Genomic DNA, 22681 nt, shown 5'->3' on the forward strand with positions numbered 1-22681 from the left:
AAAGACCCAACCCTCGATATAACATTGCAGAAAACAGACACACGTTACGCATACGCATCGCCCACCCGGCCCTTCTCTGCTCTTACGAGTCATTTTGGAACCACCCATGGCACACTTCACAGACCAACATGGGCCTTATAGACCGAAATCACCCATTACCTCGTGGCAGAAGGGTCCCATACGGGCATCTTCCTGGCTGTCACTTCGAGCCTGGCGGGCGCTCCTCACAAGGGTGCTTCTCGGAGAATTGCAATTGCACGATTCAAGTTACTGGGCAGTTGCGAACCCAAATAAACTCAACATGACAGCGTTGTATAGCATTGCAGCAAGCTGCTTGTTTTTCCGGATGCTCTTTGCAGTATTCGTACGGGTACTCCGACCGTACGGCACCGCTGACATTCTTTCTAATACGAACGCGTCCTCGATCCAAGGATGTGCCAACGAAGTTGGCAAGATGTGGAGACATGACGCCCGCAGTGTTATTCGTCTTTCCTCGAGCAGGCCTGCCCGGTTCCGCCAGGCTTATTGTTGCCGTTCAACATGTCCTGCGTAAACTGAAGCTCAACGGCGAAGTCTGCTCCGTACTTGATGACATGGTTTCTTTGGACGCTAAGATGCCAAGAGGATACGGGGGGCAGATTGTCACCAGCAATATCATGGGGGCCGCATCGACTTGAAGCAGACCTCCGTGGTAGGCTCGGATGTCGACAAAACACAACTTCTGATATGCACACTCCTCTGCTCTACCAGCCGCAGAGTGCGTGAAAAACAAAGTCCTTCTAGGACACCTTCTAGGAGAGCTTCTTCAATCGGCTGTCACCTTTACGATAGAGATACTGTGGCCTAGCAAAGACATGACGAAATTCTGTTTGTCTATCTGTCAACACTAGATGGTCAACGTCGCTGCCGAGCCATTCAGGGCTCTCGGTTCTATGCAGGGTGCACTATGCAGTCTCGCCCCCAATAGACCGATCTCCTACGACGACAGCGGCGCGCAGGGGTATATGCATCCGACCGCGCAGTTCTATCCTCAACTCGGTTCAACTCGCATCAACTGTGGACCATACGGTCCTATGTAGAGCTGCCGAGGGTCTGCGAATATCAATACACCTCAGTAGCAGCAACAAGATATCCATACGGTGGGTTGAACCGCTCAGATCAAGTTGGTTCCCCATGCCGACTCCCGACTCCTGTTGCGGCTTGCCCCGTCTGCACAGCTGTGGTCCTGTGGATGTTCGAATGTTAAGCCGCAGCGGCCGACGCGTTGCGTTAGTCCTCAGACACCTTAGGGTTCGACGAAAATGGAGCGGAAGGCAATGTGGCTTCCCAGCCTCCATTATCGGAGCATGCAAGACATGCCTTGATGCCCAGCACCAGGCTAGAAATTGTACCTCAATGACTTGCGGAGCTACAAGGCCGTTCCGGAAACACTTCTTGACACACAGAACAGCATCCACATCGGGGCTCTTGCTGGGCCTGACAGATCCAACATACGCTTTGGAAGGGGTCCAGCAAGCTTTGTCCACCGCTAATCTCACTACGTCGCACTTTGACTTCAGTGGGAACCAACTTGACATGTGATCCTATAGAAGGAGGCCCAAGTCTGTGATGGAGGTTTTTGGTATTGTGGCACAGGTTGTCGCAAGCGACGTCGTGTTCTAGAACGTCCAGCGCGTGCGATGATATTGCATGGTGGTATTTGTGCCGCCCGCTGTGTGGCAGAGGAGAAAGTTTGGGACCGATGATGTGCATGAACGATCTTTACGTCTGGGAGCGGACAACAGGCCCGCGATCCCAAGGCATCGCCAGCATCCATACGTTTACCTTGAGACAATAAGCAAGCGGTTAGCTACTGGGAGGCTGAGAGCGATGAGAGTAAGCTTCGTTCCGTGTACGTTGCCTCAATTTTCACTTGAGTTCTTAGACAATGACACGAATAGGAAACACGCCGAGGGAAGCTCAAAAAGCTCATTGTTATAACCTGGGATGGCCGGTATCGCAAATGTATTTCACCGCACAAGCACCGCGGCGGCGGTTTCAACCTACCAAACAGGTGTGGCAGCCACATAATACGCAGCAGCTCTTTACGCGAGAACGAGTCTTGACAGGCTGACACTGCCCGTCAGCCTTCTCGAAGAATTGTCGGACCTGAGCCGATGGCTCTCTGCTAACACCGGCGCGATGTGCTCCGTAGTTCGAAAGTTAATGTGGATGGCGGTGAGTCGGAAGGAGGTGGACCTCAAAGTCCCCGGCAACGCCACCACAAAGTTGCCAAAAGACAACTGGGTCAGCATGGAGAAAGCGGCACGACTCACGAGCCTACTGCATTAGAATGGGCAACGGCTCCCTGGCTTGGTTCCCTGCTGGCATGCATCTGCTAATCGACAGAGAAGCGAGCGTTTAGAGCAAGGACCGGTCAGCCATCGCCTATTGGTCTGACTGATGTCTCTTATCGAGTCTACCCCCACATGGATATTTTAGGGCCCGGCAATCTCGGTCAAATTGCGTGCCCCCCACCGTCACCAACCTGCGGGTTTTTGTCGTGTGCCTCTCCTCGCTCGTTGCTGATCAACGAAGCCAACCAAACCACTCTCAATTGTCATCCAGAGGAATCGCAGAGCTCTCGGCCGAGGATCGGTGCCTATGTTCGTCACAAGTTGTGGAACAATCTTGTTGCGTCGCTCCTGGGTGCCGTGCCGGATCCATCGTGGTTCCAAGGGTCCATCGGGCAAAGTCGGCCGACCTGCGAGCTTCAGGCTTCAGTTGGTTGCCGGTTCTCAAAAGTGTCGGATATTAACGACCATGGTTTTTCGGAGGAGCGAAGAGCGACAAGCGCATGGTCGATCAAGTCTGAAAAGGGTTGCGTCCGCCGTGAAACCCTCGACTGCACCGGTCAGGCATGAAGGAGCCCCGCGTGGGGGTCTGATTCAATTCCGTCCTCACTCTCGCGACCCAAACAGGGCAGGGAGCATGCCAGCTGCGACCTCGATTCCTGTGGCGTGCGGCGGGTAGGGTGATCAACACCAGATCACCAGTTCGACTTCGCTCTACGGAAACTGAGGCGAAGTCACGGCCTCCATGCTTCAGGGGCGCATGTCCTCCACCATGACGCCTACCACGGTTCCTAGGCGGTAAGAAAGACGGCAGTTGTCTTGTGACGTTCAAACAGGTTCGACTTCGGGCCAATTAACCCTTCTTGGGGTTGTGGTGATTTGATGGTCGAATTCTCCTGCCCTCTCCACTGCCTGTCTATCACGGCGAACCTCTCTGAAGCGGTTCCTAGCCCAAGAGATTCGTATAGGTGAAATGAGAGGTTGCGTCGGCTTGGTCGAAGTGGTCGTTGCTGCATACCGGTAGTCGCACGTCTGGTTCGAAAGAAGAATATTGGGGGAATGAAGACGACTTATAAGTTGCCGTCTTATCTGGTGCCAGATCTATCAAGGTGTAGGTTTGGCCAACAACGACCTGCCCCAAATAGGGCAGCTGACTCCTTTGCACCATTTTTCTAACAAATTAGCAATGCGATGCCGCCAGAGATCGGCTCGCGTGCGCAATCGTCTCCCTGTCGCGGTATCACTGACTTATCTGCCTTGTCTATCTCTCCTCTATCTTCTCCTCGGACCTGCCCTATCTGCCAAAAGATCAGGGCGTGCTGTGTAAGAACCAGAAACACTGCCCACGCTTCATTGGCCTCGCCGTCCCTTGAATGTCGAGGCGTATCTGCGAGGCATTCCCCTCTTATCTCCAGACTCTTTGGTTGCTGCTCGCGTGCCCACCCTTGCCGCAGTCTGTTGCCCGTAGCGGGAAGGCATTGGAGATGGCTTCCCCTTTGAAGATTCGCCCTGCAGCGCGCACATGTACGATGTTATGCATGTTTGGCGGCGGGAGGGGAGTGGATGGAGGCATTTTTCTTCTTTTCCAAGTGTGCGCCCTTCGTCGTGTCTGTTCTTTATCTATGCTCTGCGTGGGATTGTTTCAAGCGCACCTTCTTATCTGGAAGATGGGCGGTCTGGGCGGGAACGAGGGGCCCCTTATCTTTTCTCCAGGTTTTCCTTTCCCCGGATATCGCTTGCCGGTGGGCTGTGTGTTGTCTTGTTGAGATATAGATGCGAACTGCTGCTGCTTCTGCTGCCACTGCCGACCTGGATTGTTTTCTGGCCCTTTTGGAGCTTGTTTCTCCCGCTAGTTGACGGTTTTTGCCGATCCGACGCTCCTCGAACTGCCTAGTGACCTACGAAACGACTATTTGAAACTTCTTCACACCGAACATGTGAGCACCTTTCCGTATGAGGGTTGGATGGATGATGGTGGTCAATTCGAATGGGACGCGAGGTCGATATACCAGTCAACAACAGCTTGAGTTAGGAGTATCGAACATGGTGGAAGGAATACTCTAGCGGTCTACCGGAATAACACTCTACTATCATGAAGTGGTGCTCCTCAGACGGGAGGTTTCTATGGTTCCTTTCGATGTCGAGGACGACTTCGAATGCGCTGGCTCCATCCTGCTACTACGTGGTCGGCCCGGCCAGTCGTCGGAGCGCGGTGTCTGGGATTACAAACATGGGATGATGCTGTTGTCCTCGCACACGTCCAGGTTTGCTGTTGCCTCTCTCTCGGGTTGACGAGATCCTGGGCGAACGAAGTATGTCGCAGGTTATTCGGACTGTCCTAGCTGATTACCGCCTTGGAGAGGTCTTGGGGAGTGGTCTCTGTTGTATCGCGACTCGTGGTACACATCGTCACCTTCACTTTGCTATACAATACTCGACGAGCACTACTTACCTAGGAACACACAGTCCCAGAAACGATGTCGACGTGAGGGGATAGAAGAGACAACGCCTCCAACTCGAAATCCCGATCGATGTACGAAGCCCTATATCCCTACCTACGATTCGAGACCGATGCGTCACCGTAAACGAGACACATTTCTTCAATGCCCACAACTCTCCTTCCTGGATTGGATAACTGTCGACTTCTTGACTAGCGTGTCGTGGGGGGCAGATGCCTTTGTACACGTACCACCCCTCTCGGACACATGAAGTTGGACTACGGCTCTACGGTCAGCCAGTGGACAGGATGGTTTTGACATCCCGTGTTGAAGCGACAGATCACTGAAGAGAGGAGCAGGCCAGGATTCTCGTGTGCCTGGGAGAAACTAGCATGCGGACAGCAGATCGTTATTCAGTAAACCTGTCGCGGCGGGGCATGTGAGGGTATGACCTAGATCTGTGCATATGCCGACACCGAGAGAGGTGAGGGATTGCTGTAGGAGTCTCTAGAGGTAAGAAAGGGTTGACTTGCCCTTGCACTTGTCTATTTATACGAGGTCAAAGAGAATGAGGATAGGAGTCGTAGATAATGATACTATCCTGCCAACTCCATGGCGAATACTGGTGCATCATGTGGGCATGTGCAATTGCATCGTGGACGCAAACACCAGTTGCCAGTCTTAGCGTTTGACTTCTCCTTCGCAGATAATGCTCGAGGAGGATGTAACGATGGACGAGAAGGGTTTAATGCTCAGCCAGCCGGAGCAATAGCAGGATTATCACGAGCAGAGCATAAGTTCCATCGCGAGACATCTGTCTCTCGGACCTTCACGGCCATTTGCTCAAATATTGCAAAAACCTTGACGATGGACCGACCAGACAAAAAGTCTGACACAGAGGGGCCGGAAAGGCATCAGGGTAGCAGAAAGGAGGCCGAGTGAGGCATCACGGTCTTGGGCCTGTAAACATCATTCCAAAGAATTCTTGCAACACTGGATCCAGGTCTTCCAGGTCGCGAACCACAGAATATCTCGAGGACGACGCGAATTCGAGAAGCGGTGGCTGCGGGAACAGCAAGATGGAAACCGATACTGGAGTACTTGCGGTGATTATGAACCAGTCCATCCTTTCCCCTTGCCCAGTCGGTCATGATTAAACCAGACAGACTGAATATTTTATTGACATCGTCGATGCGTCGCAAGCCGTGATCAACCTAGGTCCTGGATGTGATTTCAGAGTACTGACAGAAACACTACGCTTTGAGATACTGCTATAGCCGCATCCCTATCTGGATATGTCATGGATGAAAAGCAGCGTTGTGGCGTGAATGAGAGCATCGTTGTGTTCACCGTGCGGCACTTGTTGCGGGTTGAGTGCGTGGCCCTCTCAGTACTTCCCAATGTAAGCGCCGGAGAGATGCATCGTCCCCTACACATAATCCGAGGGGGGATCAGATCAGTCAGATACAAGAAGATATACGTGTGCAGGACGAATTGGTATCAAACCATTGCTACTAAACTCGGAGGGGGAAAAGCCCATGTTTCAACCAGCGAGGTATGCTTCGAGCCGTGCGTGTCCAATCTTAACACTTGTATAAAAAGCTCGGGAACATATCCATCGGGTTTCAACACATGCGTACTGATATCCTGTGCTCTTCCAAGATACCCCAGATTGACGAACGTCCTCATCTACGTGATACCTAGATTCAGAGGGCGTGGATACCCATGCAGTAACCACTTTACCATGTCTCAGTGATGTGCTTTTATTTCAGATGCTTAGATGCGAGGGGAAATAATCAAAGTCCGCCTCGGGTCGGGCCTGATTCTGACTGCTCAGATCGAGGAGAAGGCGAGTTCTGGTCACAGCCACAGAGACGACCAACCCAGTCGTATTCCGATAGAGTTGTTGTCAATGTTGAAGAGCTCTAAGTTTGTAAACGCCATGAAGCTATCCCGAGGATATCCTTAAGTCGGAGTAATGATAGAGTACTTTGCACCATTGAGCCTGACCATGTCTTCGCTACCTAGTCGAGGCTCCCCACTCGACATGTCTTGCGCTTGTGCAAATGGTGTAAGTTGTCTTCGGTATAGATGCTACCAGAATAACTTCTGTGGGCTCGGAATAAGCCCTGAGCTGTCTGTCTACCAATCCACCCTTCTGGACCCATCCCTGTGCTTCCGAGCTTGGGATCTTCGCGACCCTTTTGTACATGTCAATCCCATCATCTAGATCAATTCGAGGGTATCTTGCTTGACTGATACCTGTCCCCCGAAACGCCGATAACGCCACATAGATACTGACTAAACCCTTTCGTACACCGCCGGCAGTGAACCGCTTATGCGCCAGCCGTGAGCTGCTTATGTCTTTTCAGACAGCGAGCAAAGTCGAGCTTCTTGCCCTCCTTGGGCATGTGAGTGCCGCTCGCAATGCAGAGCACGCGCATTCGAGGGTCATATCGGAGACCCGTGAGGAGCTTGGGCGTAATGAGGAAATACTGCGACGTATGCTCACGGCAGGCAATTTCCACCATACGCTCATGCACCATGCGCTCGTTACGAGGATCCATACCTTGGTTGATCTCATCAACCACCCGGAAGGGCGACTGCGCCATTGATTGTAAAGCCATCAGGTAAAAGATGGTCGAAACAGCACGCTCACCGCCGGACTGGCGATGCTGGTTGAGCTGCTGAAGAGTCTCGTTTTCTCTGTGTCATCGTCAGCAACTGCAATCTTGGCACAAATAAAGACAGCAAGACTCCTCAAGGAGGGATGTATGCGTACCTGAACTTGACCATGATATCCAGGGCCCACTGGTCAAAGTCTTCGTCCTTGTGGACCCGGATCTCGCCAGCGCAGTTGATCTGCTCGAAATTGTAGCTGAAGGCGTCATTGATTTTACTAATTAGTTCGTCGAGCTGCGGCTCCCACTTCTCGCGAATCTTTGTGATTTGGCGGTTGAGATGGTCGAGTTTGGCCGTGGTCGCTTCCATTTTGGAGCGCAGCTTCTCGATCTCCCGGGCCCGCGTTTCGAATTCGCGCAGGGCTCCTGGGTTCGCAACATGGATTTGTTCAATCGTGTGCTGCTCGGCTGCGATCTCGTTTTCGACGTCCTCAACGCTCTTGTCCTTGGCCAGAGATTCAAGAAGGTCTTTCCTAGTCTCATCCTGGGCAAAAATCTCAATGACTTTGCCCTGGGCTTCCTCAGCTCGCTGCCTGGTACGCTGAGAGTCCTGGGTCAAGGCAGCAATATTGCGCTTCTCGTCCTCCAACATCTGTACAAGCTCATTGTTCCTAGCTTTGAGACCCTGCACGTCAGACTTAGCCTCGATTTCGCGAATCTGAGCCTCTAGCAGCGCCTCTTGTGCTGCGCGAACCCCCGCAATAGCCGCGTGATGCTGCAAGGTGGTCTTGGCCTTGCGTATCGTGGCTTTGTCGATATCAAAGCCCAACTGTAAAATGGCCGATCGGGCCTCCTCGACCTCCGCCTTCTTCTGGTCCAAAGCTCTCTTCTCACTTTCTGTGTCAAGATTAGCATCTTCGTCGATAGAATTGTGGTAAGGTGCTTACCAAGCTTGACTGGAATCGCTTGATAAGCGTTGTGGGCTCTCTGGAGTTCATTCTTTCTTTCCTTAAGTGTTTTCTGGGACCGGATTAGTATCACGGTCCCGAGTGCTTGTGATGTGACTTACAAGGTCATCAAGGATCTCATTTCTCCTGTCGTTGAAACCAGCTATCTGGCCTCGCACTTCGGTGTTCTGTGCTTTCAAAGCGTCAAACTCTGCCTCAACCTCGCTGATCTTGCGTTTGATTTCGCTCTTTTCCGCTTCATCGACTGGTTGATCGGTCCAGAACATGCCTTGCTGAATGCCCCTGGTCATCGTCGAAACGGCTCCAGGACCAAGATCTTTGCGACGAGACACTCTGTAGAGCTGCCGGCCCGTCGACCAGTTGTTGATCACCTCCCCTTGAACGATTTGATCATATTGGGCGTCGTTGATGTCTTTGAGTGCGATACCCGAAGCATCGATTTTCTTTTCATTGCAAAGCATCGCGAGCACTGGTTCTGGCCCAGTGATCATGTCCAGTGCAAATGCGTCTAGTCCAAGGGCGTTCGCCTCGTCCCGACTCATCTTTGGCCGGAACTCATGCAACGGCTTGAGGATTGACCGAACATTGACAGAAAGACTCATGACCTTGTACAGGTAATGACTGAGCTTCTTATGATCTTCGCGAGTCTGCGCCGTGAAACACAGAAAATCGTCGTTGTGTAGCAGCGCTTGGATCTGATCCGAATACCGTTCGTCCTTGACTGAGCAGCAGAGAGCGGGTGGCCCAAAGACCTCTTTCTCGAACTTGTCCGTGTTCTCCTGAAGCCAAGCATAGCCTTTGGCCACATCGGGCCATTTCTTCTGGATGAAGCTAAGCATCTGACCCTGTTGAGAATGAAGGCCTTCAAGCTCCCGGTTCAGCGCCTGCTTCATATGTGTCTTGGCATGCCCTTGTTCTTTGATATCGCGAAGCTTGCCTTCAGCTTGACGGGATTCGGCCTCAAGCTCTCGAAGTTGATGCTCCTTCTCTCGCTAAGGACCATGTCAGTTTGCACTGCCAAACATTAGGCTATGTGACCTACAATTTGGGTGTTGTGTTCTGTGGCATTGAATTCTGCCGGCTTGTTCTTTTTTTGATTTTCCAAAAGCCCTATCTTGCTTCGAATCTTGCCTAGCTCTTGCTTTTTGGATTCGAATCCCTTCTTGCTACTCTCGATGTTGCCCTCTATTGTCTTTACCTGTTCGTCAACATCCTCAATCTTGTTGAGTGCTGCATCGGCCGCAGCCTCTGTGCGCCGTAGAGCTTCTTTCCGACTGCGAACCACAGCCGACACCTTTTCGTGATACACTTGCTTCTGATTAACAGCTTGCAGGGACGGTGCAGCCTCTTGCTCAAGCTTTCGCAAGTTTCTCTGGGCAAGTTTTTCCTGCTGCCTCTTCTCCTTGTAGAGGGCCTTAGACTCGAGATAATCCGCTACCGCTCTGGCATCGGTGAGGTCCACAATCTTTTGCAGGGCCTCCTCTCGCTCGCGAAGTCTATCAACATCGTGCTGCATATAGTTCTGTCGATCCTCGAGTTGCTTTAAATGGTCGCTAGCGGAGTCGGTCCCACGCTGAAGCTCCTTTCTGTCCTTGTGAAGATCCTGCAGGCTCTTTTGCCAGTCCAGCATCTGCTGCGGCGCTGCAGCACGCAAAGTTTCGTGAAGTAGGTCTATTGGTGTAGCGGAAGCAAACTCAACGACGCGGTCTTGTGGTAGAAACTGGCACAGGTTGTCGACCTGAATCTTCAGATCCCTCATCAACCCTTGTATAGCTTTGTGTGACGAATCCTTTCCATTCAACCACCATTTCTGACTGTTTCTTTCGCGGTCGATTTGAACCCGGATGACGTGATGTGATCTGTCCTCTGGTCGGCGCTGCAGTTCAATCTCGATGATAGCGGAAGGCTTCCCGTGCTTGACAAACTCCTTGACATTGCCTGCGCGCCCTAAATGTTTCGGGCTGAAGCCAAGACCGAGACAGATGGCACAGACGAGCGAACTCTTTCCCGTTCCGTTGGGCCCAATCACCATATTCAGGTTGGGACCAGGAAAAAATTCGGCGAGTTCGTATGTGACAAAATTCTCGACTTTCACCCGGCGGATTGCGCCAGGCGAAAAGCCATCTTGGTCGCCTCGGCTCGATGTGCTCTTAGATCCGTTTGTACGAGATCCGTTCGGTAATTCGTGGTCATCGTCGTCCTCGGAGTCATTGGCGTGTCGGCTCAGGCGGGGGCGCTTGGTACTTTCAGAGCCATCGGAACGCGGTTCTGAATCGTCGTCCTGGATGTCGCGTCGTCTGCGACGACTTGAGGGATGGGAGGGCATTTCCGATCGATGTGGTGTTCTGGAAGCAGAGGTGTGTGTGTGTGTGTGGTAAAGAAATCGGTAAAGTCGGTAAAGGGCGATGCCGATCTGAGGGAGGCTACCTTACCTCGTTGGCGTTGGTGGACGTCGAGTGCGACGCGAAGTAATTAATTTAGACGCGTCGGATCTCACCCCGCGCGCCACACTCCCTGTAGGCTCCCTTCGTCGTTGAGGAAAGAGCTACCTAAGGAGCGTCCGATTACATAAGAACCGAGGAAGGCGCTTAGCTAAGACTCAGATATGTAGCTGCCCGGCGCAAGGTGGTAACAGTGGTGGGGTTGGTGGGGCTCTCAGCTGCCGTGCGCTCCAGCGTAGGTAGGTCCCGTCCGGTGCATCTCAGTGGGGCTGAGGTCCGCACGGATTCCAGTGCCGCGGGTGGCTGCCAACTTCATCCCTTAACATCAGCCGGCTGTTGATCCGTCGTCCGATGCGGCCAACGTCGTCTATCGCGCCCCGATGGCCCACTTCTCAGGAATTTTCGCTGACACCTGATGAAACCCTTCGTCAGTTTTCTTCGCAAGGTGTGGTGACACCTGTCGAGGATGCTTCGTAAGTGAGGTTGTGGGTGTGACTCCACTCATCCATAGGACTGTCCACAATGTGATTGTAGGTGCGCCAGAAGAAAGAGGCAGCTGTCACCCACAACAATGGAGCGCACGTATGTAAGTACTCTGAATGATACTTCGATCGCAGACAAAGAAGAGCAAAAAAACTTTTTAGCAAGAGCAACGCTCGTAAATGAGATAGCCACGATAATCAACGATGATAAGAATGACCAGAAACCAAAAATGACGTCCGAGGGAGGCAAGTGTGGTGGTGGGTGACAGACTCAGAAAAGAGCGCCATGAGCGCCTTGAGTTTTTGTTTCCTTCGCTTGGTTTCTTCTCCAACGTCAGGTGAGATGTCTAGTGGCCGAATTCTAGAGCTCCGCCTTCATTCCAGTCGCCCTTGGCTACTTCGGAGCGTGAACCCCAGTGAGACCTGACCGCTGCTGTATTCGTCCTTTCAACGGGCCTCGAGGTCGCTCCTTGGAAGGGGGCAACGTCTGTCTGCTGTCTCCCTTCGAACCTTCTATTTTCTGCCGATTGCCTCACCTGCCCCAGCACCCTGGCTCCCACTTGCATTCCCTTCTCCCACCACAACACCTCTGCCTTGACTCTGCGCGTCTTGGGCTTTTCCCCCGTCACCACTCGGATATCCGCGCTGCCTTTCTTTCTAACACCTCCAAACACCATCACACACCACCCTCTCGGTATCGTCTGGCTTTTTTTGGCAATCAGTCTATCAAAAATTCCATCCATTCGTTCAGATCCTGGCCTTCATCACCCTCTCTTCTTTCTCACTCACTTAGTCCATCCAGGATCCTTATCTCCTTTCCCAAACATCTCCCCTTTCAACGCCTTACACACGGTAGACATCACCACTTGCCGTACTCGAAACCGATCATGTTCTGACTGCGACCCCGGAACTACCGCTGCAATGTCCGAGACTGGTCGGACGAGGGCTTCGGCTGCTCAAGCCCGGGCTCCTCTTGCGGATGCGACTCAACGCATCAATAATGCTTCATCCAAAATCCCCATCAAATCATCAAAGTCACGCGACAAGAACACCGGTCATTCCCAAAATGCTGCGGCTTCGGATCGCCAACGCTACACCAGCGACTATGACCCGCCGGTCTCTGGAGCGAGAGCCGCAGCTGCTTCGGCTGGTCCACCTACCGCTCGCAACCCTGCTGTTGCAAGAGCGCGAGCATCCCATGACGTCGATCCGTCGAAGCGCATGTCCCAGGCATCTCAGGCCTCCACGACCACATCGAGCAAGAGAAGCAGCGGCTATGCTTACAAGACACACATTGGTCCCTGGTTGTTGGGCAGAACCCTCGGAAAGGGCTCATCGGCTCGCGTGAGACTCTGCAAGCATCGTTTGTCTGGTGAATTGGCAGCCGTCAAAATTGTGCCCAAGAAGACAGCCTACTTGATCCAAGCCGGCAGTCTCGCTGAACTTCACGACTACGACGACAGTTTGCCCGAGAAGATCAATGGCGAGATGCGTGTGCCTCTTTCGATCGAGCGAGAAGTGGCCATCTTGAAGCTGGTCGATCACCCAAACGTTATGAAGGTGTATGATATTTGGGAGAATCGATCAGAGATGTTGGTTGTCACTATCGCATGGAGACGAGTCCCGAGCTAATTTTCGAACAGTTATCTGGTACTTGAGTATGTTGAACAAGGCGACTTATTCGACTACATCAATACCAACGGTCGGTTCACTGAGGAAGGCGCCATGTTTCTCTTTCGACAGATGATGAGCGCCCTTCAATATTGTCATTCCTTCAACATCTGCCACCGAGACCTCAAGCCCGAAAATATCCTGTTGACGCCCGACAACAAGGTTAAAATTGCCGATTTTGGCATGGCCGCTTTGCATCAATCTTCGGAGCACCGACTTGTGACGGCTTGCGGCAGTCCTCACTACGCTGCCCCTGAGCTCTTGAAGCACAAGCACTATCGAGGAGATAAAGCCGACATATGGTCTTTGGGCGTCATTCTCTATGCCCTTCTAGCCGCGTGCTTGCCCTTCGATGACCCCGACATTGGTGCACTGCTACAGAAAACCAAGAGGGGTATATACGAGATCCCAGATTTCTTGAGCCCTGAAGCCAAAGATCTCATCCGTCGCATGCTTGTGGCCAATCCTGACACAAGAATCAGCATCAAGGAGATGTGGCAGCATCCACTCATTCGGAAGTACGACTATCTCGACGACCTTGGCAACAACCATCAGCTCAACGATCTTCGCAAGGGCTTTCACTACACTCCGCTGAAGCCCCATGAAGTTGACCCTCACCTGGTTAGGCAGCTTCGCTCACTATGGCACATGCTCACCGAACATCAGATCAAGTTGAAGCTCATGGACTCTGCGTATGTAGATTTACTGGCCCGCTGATTTGGCAAAAAGCTAACTTGACCCAGGAAAAACGACCAGAAGCTGTTCTACTGGCTTCTTCACAGCTACCGCCAGAAGCAGCTAGAGAATTTCCTCCCCGAGTTGTCTCAGTCTCCGAGTGACTACCATCATCTCCAAGAACCTGTTTGGAAGAAGAGGGTATCCACTGTCGAGTTCAATCAGCCCAGAGCAGACGGAACGGGCAGAAGTGTGTCGCGCTTCACAGTCATCTCCCATGTTGCGGAGACAGATGATGGAACAATTCAGAGCTACGATCCTTACAACTCAAGCCGGCCTATGCGAGGGAATTCTCAGGCAAGCCATGCAAAGATTGTCGTTCATCGCAATCGTCGCGGCTCCATGAAGCGGGACAATACACAGACATCGCAACTGTCACGCATCAAGACAGGCTCGACGTTGCGTCACTCACGCGTCAACTCTCAGCGAACAACACACTCTGGCCGCTTCCAGTCCCCCCGCAGCTCAATGAATTCGCTCCATAGCAGCAGACCAGGAACCTCTTATAGCAGACCGGCTTCCCGTCACAAGCGAGGTATCGACTTTTCTCACATAAGAAAGAAGTCTACCGATAGCCACGCCGACAAGCGTCGTCGAGGTGCCCCGAGCGTCATTGGAGAGGAAACTTACCTGAAGAGACCGCAATCTCCCACGAGTCCGCCAAAGCGCATTTCTATGATGGACAGACCTAGACCAAAGCTGAAGATTGTGAAGCCTCAGGATCCAGCTGTCATTGTGAACGAGGAAGTTCGGCACTTCAGCAACAGTATCGCAAAGGACTGCGATGAAGCCTTCAACAGCTTCCTATCTGTCGATGAGACAACAGAGCTGGTTTTGGAAGACAAGAGTAGTGGTATCAAGAGAGAGTCTACGGGTCTGTCTTTGGGCCCAGTAACACCCTCTCCCGAGACTTTGACGAATCCTTACCATCCATGGGACACTCGACCCTTGCCGCCTTTACCGCCTCCTAAATCGACGCCATCCTCGATTTCGGAATCTGAGAGGCCTAGCAAGAATTACGACCATCCCAAGGATGCACAGCATTCTGGCCGGGTCGGAAAGTTTGTTGATCAAGTCAATCGTCTAGGCTTTCCTACTCTGCTTCCTAAGCAAGATCGCCGTACTGTATCCGCACCTACACATAGTCAAAGCAAGGTGACCGGTCGCTTGCCGGCAATCAACGAGAACGGGCGAGACTCAGAGTCTTCATCCCACTGGGGAGATGCTGACCGAAACAGGATTGTATCTGCCCCGCCCAAGACCCCTGGCGGTTACGCTGAAAATGATGGTCTTGACTATCTGGTCCAAGCAGGAGATACCATCCGTGTTGTCAACTCCCCCAGTGCAACGAGTCCGATCCCAAAACCTCTGAACGTGCGAAAGAAGACTGCCGAGCGACCAGCTTACGAGGACCAGGTCGAGGAGCGCTACGTCTACATGCACGGTGCGTCGGGTACAGATGAACCATCGACTCCATCTGCTACTACTTATGGAAGTGGCACAACGAAGCAGAAAAAGTCCTCGTGGTTCAAGCGATACTCAAAGGATAGCACTTCTAGAGAGGGTAGTATCAATACCGAGGCAACTCAAGAAACCCAGGCATACAGCATGACAACACAGTCTACAGCCCCAAGCCGCTCGGAGACAAAGATCCACGAGCATCCTCCCCCGGTTGCAACCAAGAAGAAGGGCTTCGGCTTGCTTTTCTGGAAGAGCAGTAAGGCCAAGTCAGAGGGAAAGATGGCGATCGCGGGTGAGCTACGAACTACGAATATTGTACCCATTGAAAATGCCTCACTAACATGTACCACAGGTCCAGATTACGATGACTCTTCCTCTCCCGACAACCAAAGAGTTATCGGACACGAAACGAGCCGGAAATCAGTTAAGAGCTGGAACGGCTCTGAGAAGGGAGCTCGAACAATTGCGGTTCATCAAAACTGGCTGGCTCGCCTGTTCGGGGTCAAGCCCGCGACGAGCTACGTGTGCTTGGTCATGTCACGCAAGCGAGCTCGGCAGGAAATGGTAATCCTCCTCAAAGACTGGCGACGTTATGGTATGAGAGATATCCAGGTCGAGAAGGAGAGAAACATTGTGTTTGCCCGAGTTGGGGCGCAGAATTGTAAGTCATTTTCCACCCTCCCATGGGAAAGCCATATTTTCTCTCCCTACTAACTTTGTCCGTAGACTTAGGCATGAAGGAAGTTGCATTTGCCGCGGAGATTATGACAGTGATCGAGCACGGGAAGAAGGGTCCCCTCTGCATTGTACGATTTACACAAGAGCGCGGGGCGGCCAGTAGTTTCCACAAGGTTGTGGACACGGTTCGAATGATGCTCGGATCGCGAGGGCTGGTTGTCGCCGACAAGTCCAAGGAGAAGATGATGATCAAAACGCTCAATTCCTGAGGATGGACGAGATTGCATTTGGCGTCAGAACGTGGGCGGCGACATTCTTTTTTGGGGCACCGGCTCGGGGGGTTGCTTGACTGAGGATCGACGGGTTCCCCCACGATTCTGCTTTTTCTTTTCTCACTTTTTCTTGCCAGTCACATACCTGGGATCAAGCATAGGCTGGGCATTTTTATTTCGGAGGATAAGGATGGATTCAATGTGAGCATGGACTGCGGATGCGGCTCGACATCACAGGCCTTGGAGAGCATTGGAGGAACTGGAGGATGGATAATTACTGTGGTTGGATGGCTTTCCCAGCACTACAGCTGAGGTTTATATCCATATCACGATGGATTGGTGGTTTGGAGATTCCGTCCGATGATTGAGATTATTCTTCAGCCATCAACAGTTTCTTTGTATGGCTGAGAGGCAAAGAGGCTATTGTTCATAGAGTCGAGCTGCATAGGTACCCAAAAAGTTGATTGCTATTACATTACAAAGGAGGGCTATTATGTTCTCAATACCTTACTCAATGTGTGTCGTTCTAGGTGACGGCAAGGGCCGGAAACTGTCGGCATGCACGAGGGCGCTGATTGGAGTACGCGGAGCTGGGGTAGCACGCCTGCCAGACCTCGGCAGCTCGGTGAATCGGATCTAGAGGTGAGCTCGAGCCACGGGTAAGGATCCATGTGTCCCGCGTCATAATAGCTCGGCAAGTGGAGAGAGCATTGGTCTTTTAAGCATGTCAAGGTAGAGTCGAGTGCCGATTTGGTGATACCTTCAGGTTGCTTGTTGCTCACTCTCAACCATGCTCCCATTCGAGTCTTGGGGGAGTTGATACGCAACAAATTCACCGTCCCAATTTTGAGAATGCATCCGTATGTGGATCTGCGGCAGACCCTTATTCTTTTCTTACCTACCCCAGAGACGGAGACGAGCTTCAATTGCGGGCCTCGCCCCCATCAAGCATGGCTTTCGCCGGCGGCGACAGTGCATTTTTTCTTATCGCGGACGGATCCGACTTCGGCTTGGGAAACTGGGGTTTTTGGGCGATTACGTTGGGCTACGGGGTTGTGAAAGCACGCAAGGCCATGACTTGGGGCAGAAAGAATTTGCACATAGTTGCTCGATTGTATCGAGTAAGAGATTCAATTGAGTGAGTTGGTTGAAGTAGTCTTGTAGTAATCAAGGTCGATGGCAGAGATGGCCATTGTTGCTGCCGATTTTCTCTGCAATTCTTATCGCATTCTGACCCCGCCATGCGATGCCCATGTCACTGTCAGCCCAATAAGACTGGCCAGAGGTATTGCAATGAGGTCACTGCTGCTGGGGCTCACTTCTCACTCGGATCAGAACCCGAGCTCGACTACCATAGAATGAAGCGCATGGAAGGCAAGGGTCATAGTGCGGTACATGCCATGAAGCAAGCTGGAGGAGCACATGCAAAGTCACTTTCTTGGCCGTACTGTAGGTAGGTAGACTTGGAGGTTCCCGTCGGCTTCTTTTGGAGGTCTAGTTTCACTCTTTCCCCACACTTTCACAAGCGTCTGGCGACTGCTTCTCCTTGATGAACCCAAGGAACCTCCCTTTGTAACCCGATCTCCAACATCAACCACAACGCATGGACGCCTCTCTCGAATCTTTTCCTTCCCCTCTTCTCCCCGCGGTCCGGCTGTGAAGCTCTCCATCCACCCGAATCAGCCCGATCACTGCCGACCCAGGTATGGTCGCTAGCTGTTTCTGGGTCCCTGACTAAAGTGTCATGATACTATCCCGGTACAAAAGATGGCCAGCCAGTGGACTTTGCCCTTCGGCTACCATTCCGCCAATTTGCATGTACCTCGGGTGGATCCCGAGAGGTTCCCCAGGTCCCTCTTTTTACCTCTTCCTCTCCTGGTCTACACAATCGAAGTCTGCGCATGCATCATTCCTGCCCTTGTCATGGATGATGGGCGCCGGCCAACCCCTCGCTCGACTCGTCTGTGCCGAGCTTGCGACGGCACTCGCCCAGGTCCAATGCGCCAAACCCCCCGTCGGGAGCTGTCTTCTTCAATAATTACATGGTGCCTTGCATTCTTCGTCCGTTAGCCAGCAAGCCTACTTATTCCGTCTATTTCTTCCAGAACACCCAGCTTCACCTCTCCTTTATACTTCTTCCATCCCAATCCAATTGCTCTTGTTCTCCTTGAAAAACTAAAGATACCCCGTGTACTACGCTTACCATAACCGTCCTGTCTCACGACGAAGCTTGTGCACATTCCTCTTACACGTGAAAACCTTCCTACGACTACCAGCCAGCACAGTCGCCGACCGGGAGATACTACTATTTTGCGTACTACCCAACACTAGACACCATCACGAAGTGTAGAGACACACATATTCGCACACTCACATACACACACAATGGCTACCACCGAAGCAATCCTTCAAGGCGTCAACGTCTTGGGCAACGTCACGGATGCCCAGCGCAAGATCCTTACCCCCGATGCCCTCGCTTTCCTTGCCCTATTGCACCGCTCTTTCAATGCCACACGCAAGTCACTGCTCGAGCGCCGCAAGCTCCGCCAGGCGGAGCTCGACCGTGGCGTCCTGCCCGACTTCCTCCCCGAGACGAAGCACATCAGAGAGAACTCCACATGGAAGGGTGCTCCGCCGGCTCCCGGCCTGGTCGACCGTAGAGTTGAGATCACCGGCCCCACCGATCGCAAGATGGTCGTCAATGCTCTGAACTCGAATGTTTGGACTTACATGGCTGATTTCGAGGGTGAGTTTGCGCCACACCGGAATACGCACTCGACCTCAATGGTATACTGTACTAACAATCGTCTGCCACAGATTCGAGCGCGCCAACCTGGGATAACATGGTCAACGGCCAAGTGAACCTGTACGATGCCAACCGCCGCAAGGTCGACTTTAAGCAGGGATCCAAGGAATACAAGCTCCGCACCGACCGTACCCTGCCTACTCTGATTGTTCGACCCCGTGGCTGGCACTTGGAGGAGAAGCACGTTACCGTTGACGGCGAGCCCATCTCTGGTTCTCTCTTCGACTTTGGCCTCTACTTCTACCACAATGCCCGTCAGACCATCGATATTGGCATTGGCCCATACTTCTACCTCCCCAAGATGGAGTCCCACCTCGAGGCCCGCCTGTGGAACGACGCTTTCAACCTCGCCCAGGACTACGTCGGTGTTCCCCGTGGCACCATTCGTGGAACCGTTCTGATCGAGACTATCCTGGCTGCGTTTGAGATGGACGAGATCATCTACGAGTTGAGAGACCACAGCTCCGGCCTCAACTGCGGTCGCTGGGACTACATTTTCAGCACCATTAAGAAGTTCAGAAACAACTCCAACTTCGTTCTGCCCGACCGCAGCGCCGTCACCATGACGAGCCCGTTCATGGATGCCTACGTGAGTTACCTCGCGCCCTCTCGCATGCCTTATATAGAGGAGATACTAACCCTCGCCGTAGGTCAAACTCCTCATCCAGACCTGCCACAAGAGAGGCGTTCACGCCATGGGCGGCATGGCCGCCCAGATCCCCATCAAGGACGACAAGGCCGCCAACGACAAGGCGATGGAAGGCGTCCGCGCCGATAAGCTGCGCGAGGTGCGCGCTGGTCACGACGGGTGAGTCGGCTGTATTCTTGCCTCATGACACTGAGTTAGCTACTAACATAATATCAAAGCACATGGGTCGCTCACCCTGCTTTGGCTTCGATTGCCTCTGAGATCTTCAACAAGAACATGCCCACGCCCAATCAGCTCTTTGTCCGCCGTGAGGACGTCAAGATTGGCCAGAACGATTTGTTGAACATGAACGTGCCGGGCAAGATTACTGAGGAGGGTATCAAGAAGAACCTCAACATCGGCCTTGGCTACATGGAGGCCTGGATCCGTGGCGTTGGCTGCGTTCCCATTAACTTCCTCATGTAAGTCTCACAAACTGCCCCCCCCCCGGTACCCTTCATCAATCACATCATCAAGAGAAAAAAAAGCTCACATGTCGCGCGTATAGGGAGGACGCCGCTACCGCCGAGGTCTCTCGCTCTCAGCTCTGGCAATGGGTCAAGCACGGCGTGTCCACCGCCGAGGGCAAGAAGGTCGACAAGGCCTACGCTCTCAAGCTCCTCAAGGAGTCCGCCGACGAGCTCGCCAGCAAGGCGCCCAAGGGTAACAAGTATCACCTCGCCGCGCAGTACTTTGCCGGCCAGGTCACCGGTGAAGATTATGCCGATTTCCTGACCACGTAAGTCTACATCATACCACCTTTCGTTCCCACAATGCTGCCGCCACCACCACCGGCGCTATTTTGTCCCTCTTCGGGGCTTTCTCTTCGCGCTCCGTGGCTTTGACCCGCTTGTGTTGGTTTATCATGGAACAACGTTTCTGACTTGACCAACAGTCTTCTTTACGATGAGATCACCGTCGTCGGTAGCGCACGCCCTGCTTCCAAGTTGTAAACCGGGAGGGCTAGTTGATAGCTCGCTTCCGAAGCGAAGGAGGTCACGCGCGAGATGTCGTGCGTAATCGAGCTTCTGGTTGGTGCCTCTTGACGGGATGAATACCAGGGACATTTGAAGTGTTGTTTCACCGAACGGGTTGGGTCTCGGGGCAAAGGCAGGATCTGGGTCGAAAATTCGCCGGCCAGAATTTGGAAATCTGCTTGATGTATTGGGTCTACGAATGTAAGAATGAATGAGATTGAAAATTGATTCTTATTTCATGAGTCACACACCCCCTCCATACCACTAATAGTCACGCCGCGTCGTGGCTTTCGGTTGAGTTTGTCCAGAGGGGGGTCCGGAATTCTCCAGAGTCTACACGTCAACGAAGACGATAAGTTGAGGTGTTGGGCTTGGCCATGGATGAGAAGCACTACTCGGTGTGAGTGAACCCGGACCTAGATCCGTGGCTTGACTTGCTCAAGTTGGAGCCAGGTTTGAGGCGAACAGCTGCAGCCGAGATTTTCGAAGGTCATTGGTCCCGGGGTGTGCTTGTGGATCTCATGTTTCATAGCCACTGTCTTCCGTGGTTGAACGTAGTCCACGGTTTGGCGAGACACGAGGCTGATAATTGAGTCTGTAGTGGACCCCGCCACTCGGTTTCTTCTTTTGCCTTGGCCCCTTCTCAAGCCGTTGCTCGTCACGTAGGAATACTTCCTGAGGGATCGACATACCTGGAGAACTGTTGGGCTGTGCGTTTGTGAGGGGCGTGTAAGTTCTGAGTTGTGTGGACGACGGTTCGGTTGTCGAAGATGAGGGAAGAAGAAATACTGTGCACCTATACAGATAATCAGGTGGAGGCGGACCCTTCATGCAGGTTACTTTTGAGACCCCGGTTCGCTTTCAAGGTCCAGTCAGGTGTGAAGGAAGGCCGTATTGTTGTTATCAATGACGTCTTATACATTACAGTTGTTGTTCTTGTGATTGAAGTAATGAGCTAGGGAGTTTGAAATACCCCCCCAAACCTCGGTGAGATTGGGGATACTTGACATGTTAACAGAGGTATAGGAAAGGAAAGGTGAAGGGAATAAGAAAGCTTCGAAGAGGCGCGGATGGCCGCCAGGGTTCGAAATCTCCCGAGGAGTTCTCTAGGAGCGGGCCGCGATGGGGCGGCGCTGTGAAGGATGAAGGGATGGGAGAAGGGGGTATAGTCCGGTTGCTGGATGGTTTGAACGCGGCCATGGTATAGGACGCCCCTTTGAAGGCAAGAAGACGGGATTCTCACTAGACTCCGGAGTCCGGCGTCGTCTATCATATCGACATGTCATAATTGGGCGTTTTAGCGGCGTGTAGATGGTCGAGCAGATGTGCTGCCCACAAGTAGATGCCGCGGTGTCGTTGGGGCGGAGCGGGCCGTCTTTGATGAGTGCGTAAACTCAAAGACAACCTCGTCCTATCGCATCGTCAGTTGAGAAACAAAAAGGGGAGGGTAGATAGACCATATTCGACGGGGCGATGGCCTCTATCGCCACCAACAGAGGTCATCGCTACCTGGTCCCGGAGATACGGGTTAGTCGGTACAGCAGGTTCCTTTTCCCAACGCCCGAGATGATTCGGCCGATCCACCTCCGCCATCTTCAATTGCAAAAGAAGTCTGGATCTCGGGGTGGAGGGAGTCTAGGCCAGTTCGGACTGGAGCGGACGCGCGATATCGGATCGCCGGTGTAGGAGTGGCAGTAATGGGCTTCCTGTTGGAAGTCTGCTTTCGCATCATGTACCCGAATTTGGGAATATGGTGAGCTGTTTCTTTGGTTGAAGAGTTTCTTATGCTTGGATCGGCCGCCGAGATTCGGGTGTCTGGGCTCATCGAGAAGATTGTGATCAGTCGTTTTCTTCGATGGTAAGATGACGAACGAGTAGGCTTGTGTAGAGTGATGATTCAACGATGGTTGGTCTCCCTCTGAAACCCGCATCGGACGCTACTTGACGCCTACCTATACGTGATATCCTGCTGGTTCTAGGGAAGGAGAGAATGTGTCTTGAGACTTGGTCGTTTGGGCGTTGGTGAGATATGGGAGGTTTCTTTTACCTCGGCAACGCCCCTTCCTCCTTTTGGTCATTTATGATATGGATGAGGGAAGTCACGAGACGG

The 22681-nt window shown here is 52.6% G+C and overlaps 6 protein-coding genes across 6 annotated transcripts; 5 read left to right on the forward strand and 1 right to left on the reverse strand.

Moving 5' to 3' along the window:
- Positions 1-106: 106 nt before the first annotated feature.
- CLUP02_08599 (uncharacterized protein) lies at positions 107-5191 on the forward strand (the record flags this gene model as incomplete). The annotated part of the gene is made up of 26 exons (XM_049287585.1): positions 107-358; positions 432-596; positions 650-838; positions 891-1056; positions 1116-1233; positions 1290-1387; positions 1451-1577; positions 1636-1701; positions 1785-1875; positions 1941-2053; positions 2127-2267; positions 2332-2398; positions 2482-2542; positions 2608-2892; positions 2961-2999; positions 3062-3131; positions 3170-3301; positions 3518-3656; positions 3715-3786; positions 3849-3924; positions 3981-4075; positions 4187-4344; positions 4445-4545; positions 4598-4818; positions 4988-5062; positions 5111-5191. 26 exons carry the CDS (start codon positions 107-109, stop codon positions 5189-5191), a joined length of 3198 nt encoding a protein of 1065 aa, XP_049144728.1.
- A 192-nt stretch (positions 5192-5383) lies between these two features.
- On the forward strand, positions 5384-7001 carry CLUP02_08600 (uncharacterized protein; the record flags this gene model as incomplete). Its single annotated transcript, XM_049287586.1, has 6 exons — positions 5384-5709; positions 5775-5917; positions 6049-6340; positions 6434-6501; positions 6559-6700; positions 6776-7001. 6 exons carry the CDS (start codon positions 5384-5386, stop codon positions 6999-7001), a joined length of 1197 nt encoding a protein of 398 aa, XP_049144729.1.
- Positions 7002-7107: 106 nt separating this feature from the next.
- CLUP02_08601 (RecF/RecN/SMC N terminal domain-containing protein) lies at positions 7108-10686 on the reverse strand (the record flags this gene model as incomplete). Its single annotated transcript, XM_049287587.1, has 5 exons — positions 7108-7477; positions 7554-8289; positions 8340-8412; positions 8462-9352; positions 9403-10686. 5 exons carry the CDS (start codon positions 10684-10686, stop codon positions 7108-7110), a joined length of 3354 nt encoding a protein of 1117 aa, XP_049144730.1.
- A 1518-nt stretch (positions 10687-12204) lies between these two features.
- Positions 12205-16097, forward strand: CLUP02_08602 (uncharacterized protein; the record flags this gene model as incomplete). Its single annotated transcript, XM_049287588.1, has 5 exons — positions 12205-12845; positions 12927-13646; positions 13698-15442; positions 15503-15811; positions 15877-16097. 5 exons carry the CDS (start codon positions 12205-12207, stop codon positions 16095-16097), a joined length of 3636 nt encoding a protein of 1211 aa, XP_049144731.1.
- Positions 16098-17050: 953 nt separating this feature from the next.
- Positions 17051-18138, forward strand: CLUP02_08603 (uncharacterized protein; the record flags this gene model as incomplete). The annotated part of the gene is made up of 4 exons (XM_049287589.1): positions 17051-17221; positions 17366-17544; positions 17627-17803; positions 17880-18138. 4 exons carry the CDS (start codon positions 17051-17053, stop codon positions 18136-18138), a joined length of 786 nt encoding a protein of 261 aa, XP_049144732.1.
- A 347-nt stretch (positions 18139-18485) lies between these two features.
- On the forward strand, positions 18486-20547 carry CLUP02_08604 (malate synthase; the record flags this gene model as incomplete). The annotated part of the gene is made up of 6 exons (XM_049287590.1): positions 18486-18846; positions 18918-19495; positions 19557-19714; positions 19774-20016; positions 20103-20333; positions 20490-20547. The coding sequence occupies 6 exons, from the start codon at positions 18486-18488 to the stop codon at positions 20545-20547; spliced, it is 1629 nt and encodes a 542-aa protein (XP_049144733.1).
- Positions 20548-22681: the final 2134 nt, after the last annotated feature.

The sequence above is a fragment of the Colletotrichum lupini genome, chromosome 4 (genome assembly GCF_023278565.1).
Source record: "Colletotrichum lupini chromosome 4, complete sequence".
Taxonomy (NCBI): domain Eukaryota; kingdom Fungi; phylum Ascomycota; class Sordariomycetes; order Glomerellales; family Glomerellaceae; genus Colletotrichum; species Colletotrichum lupini.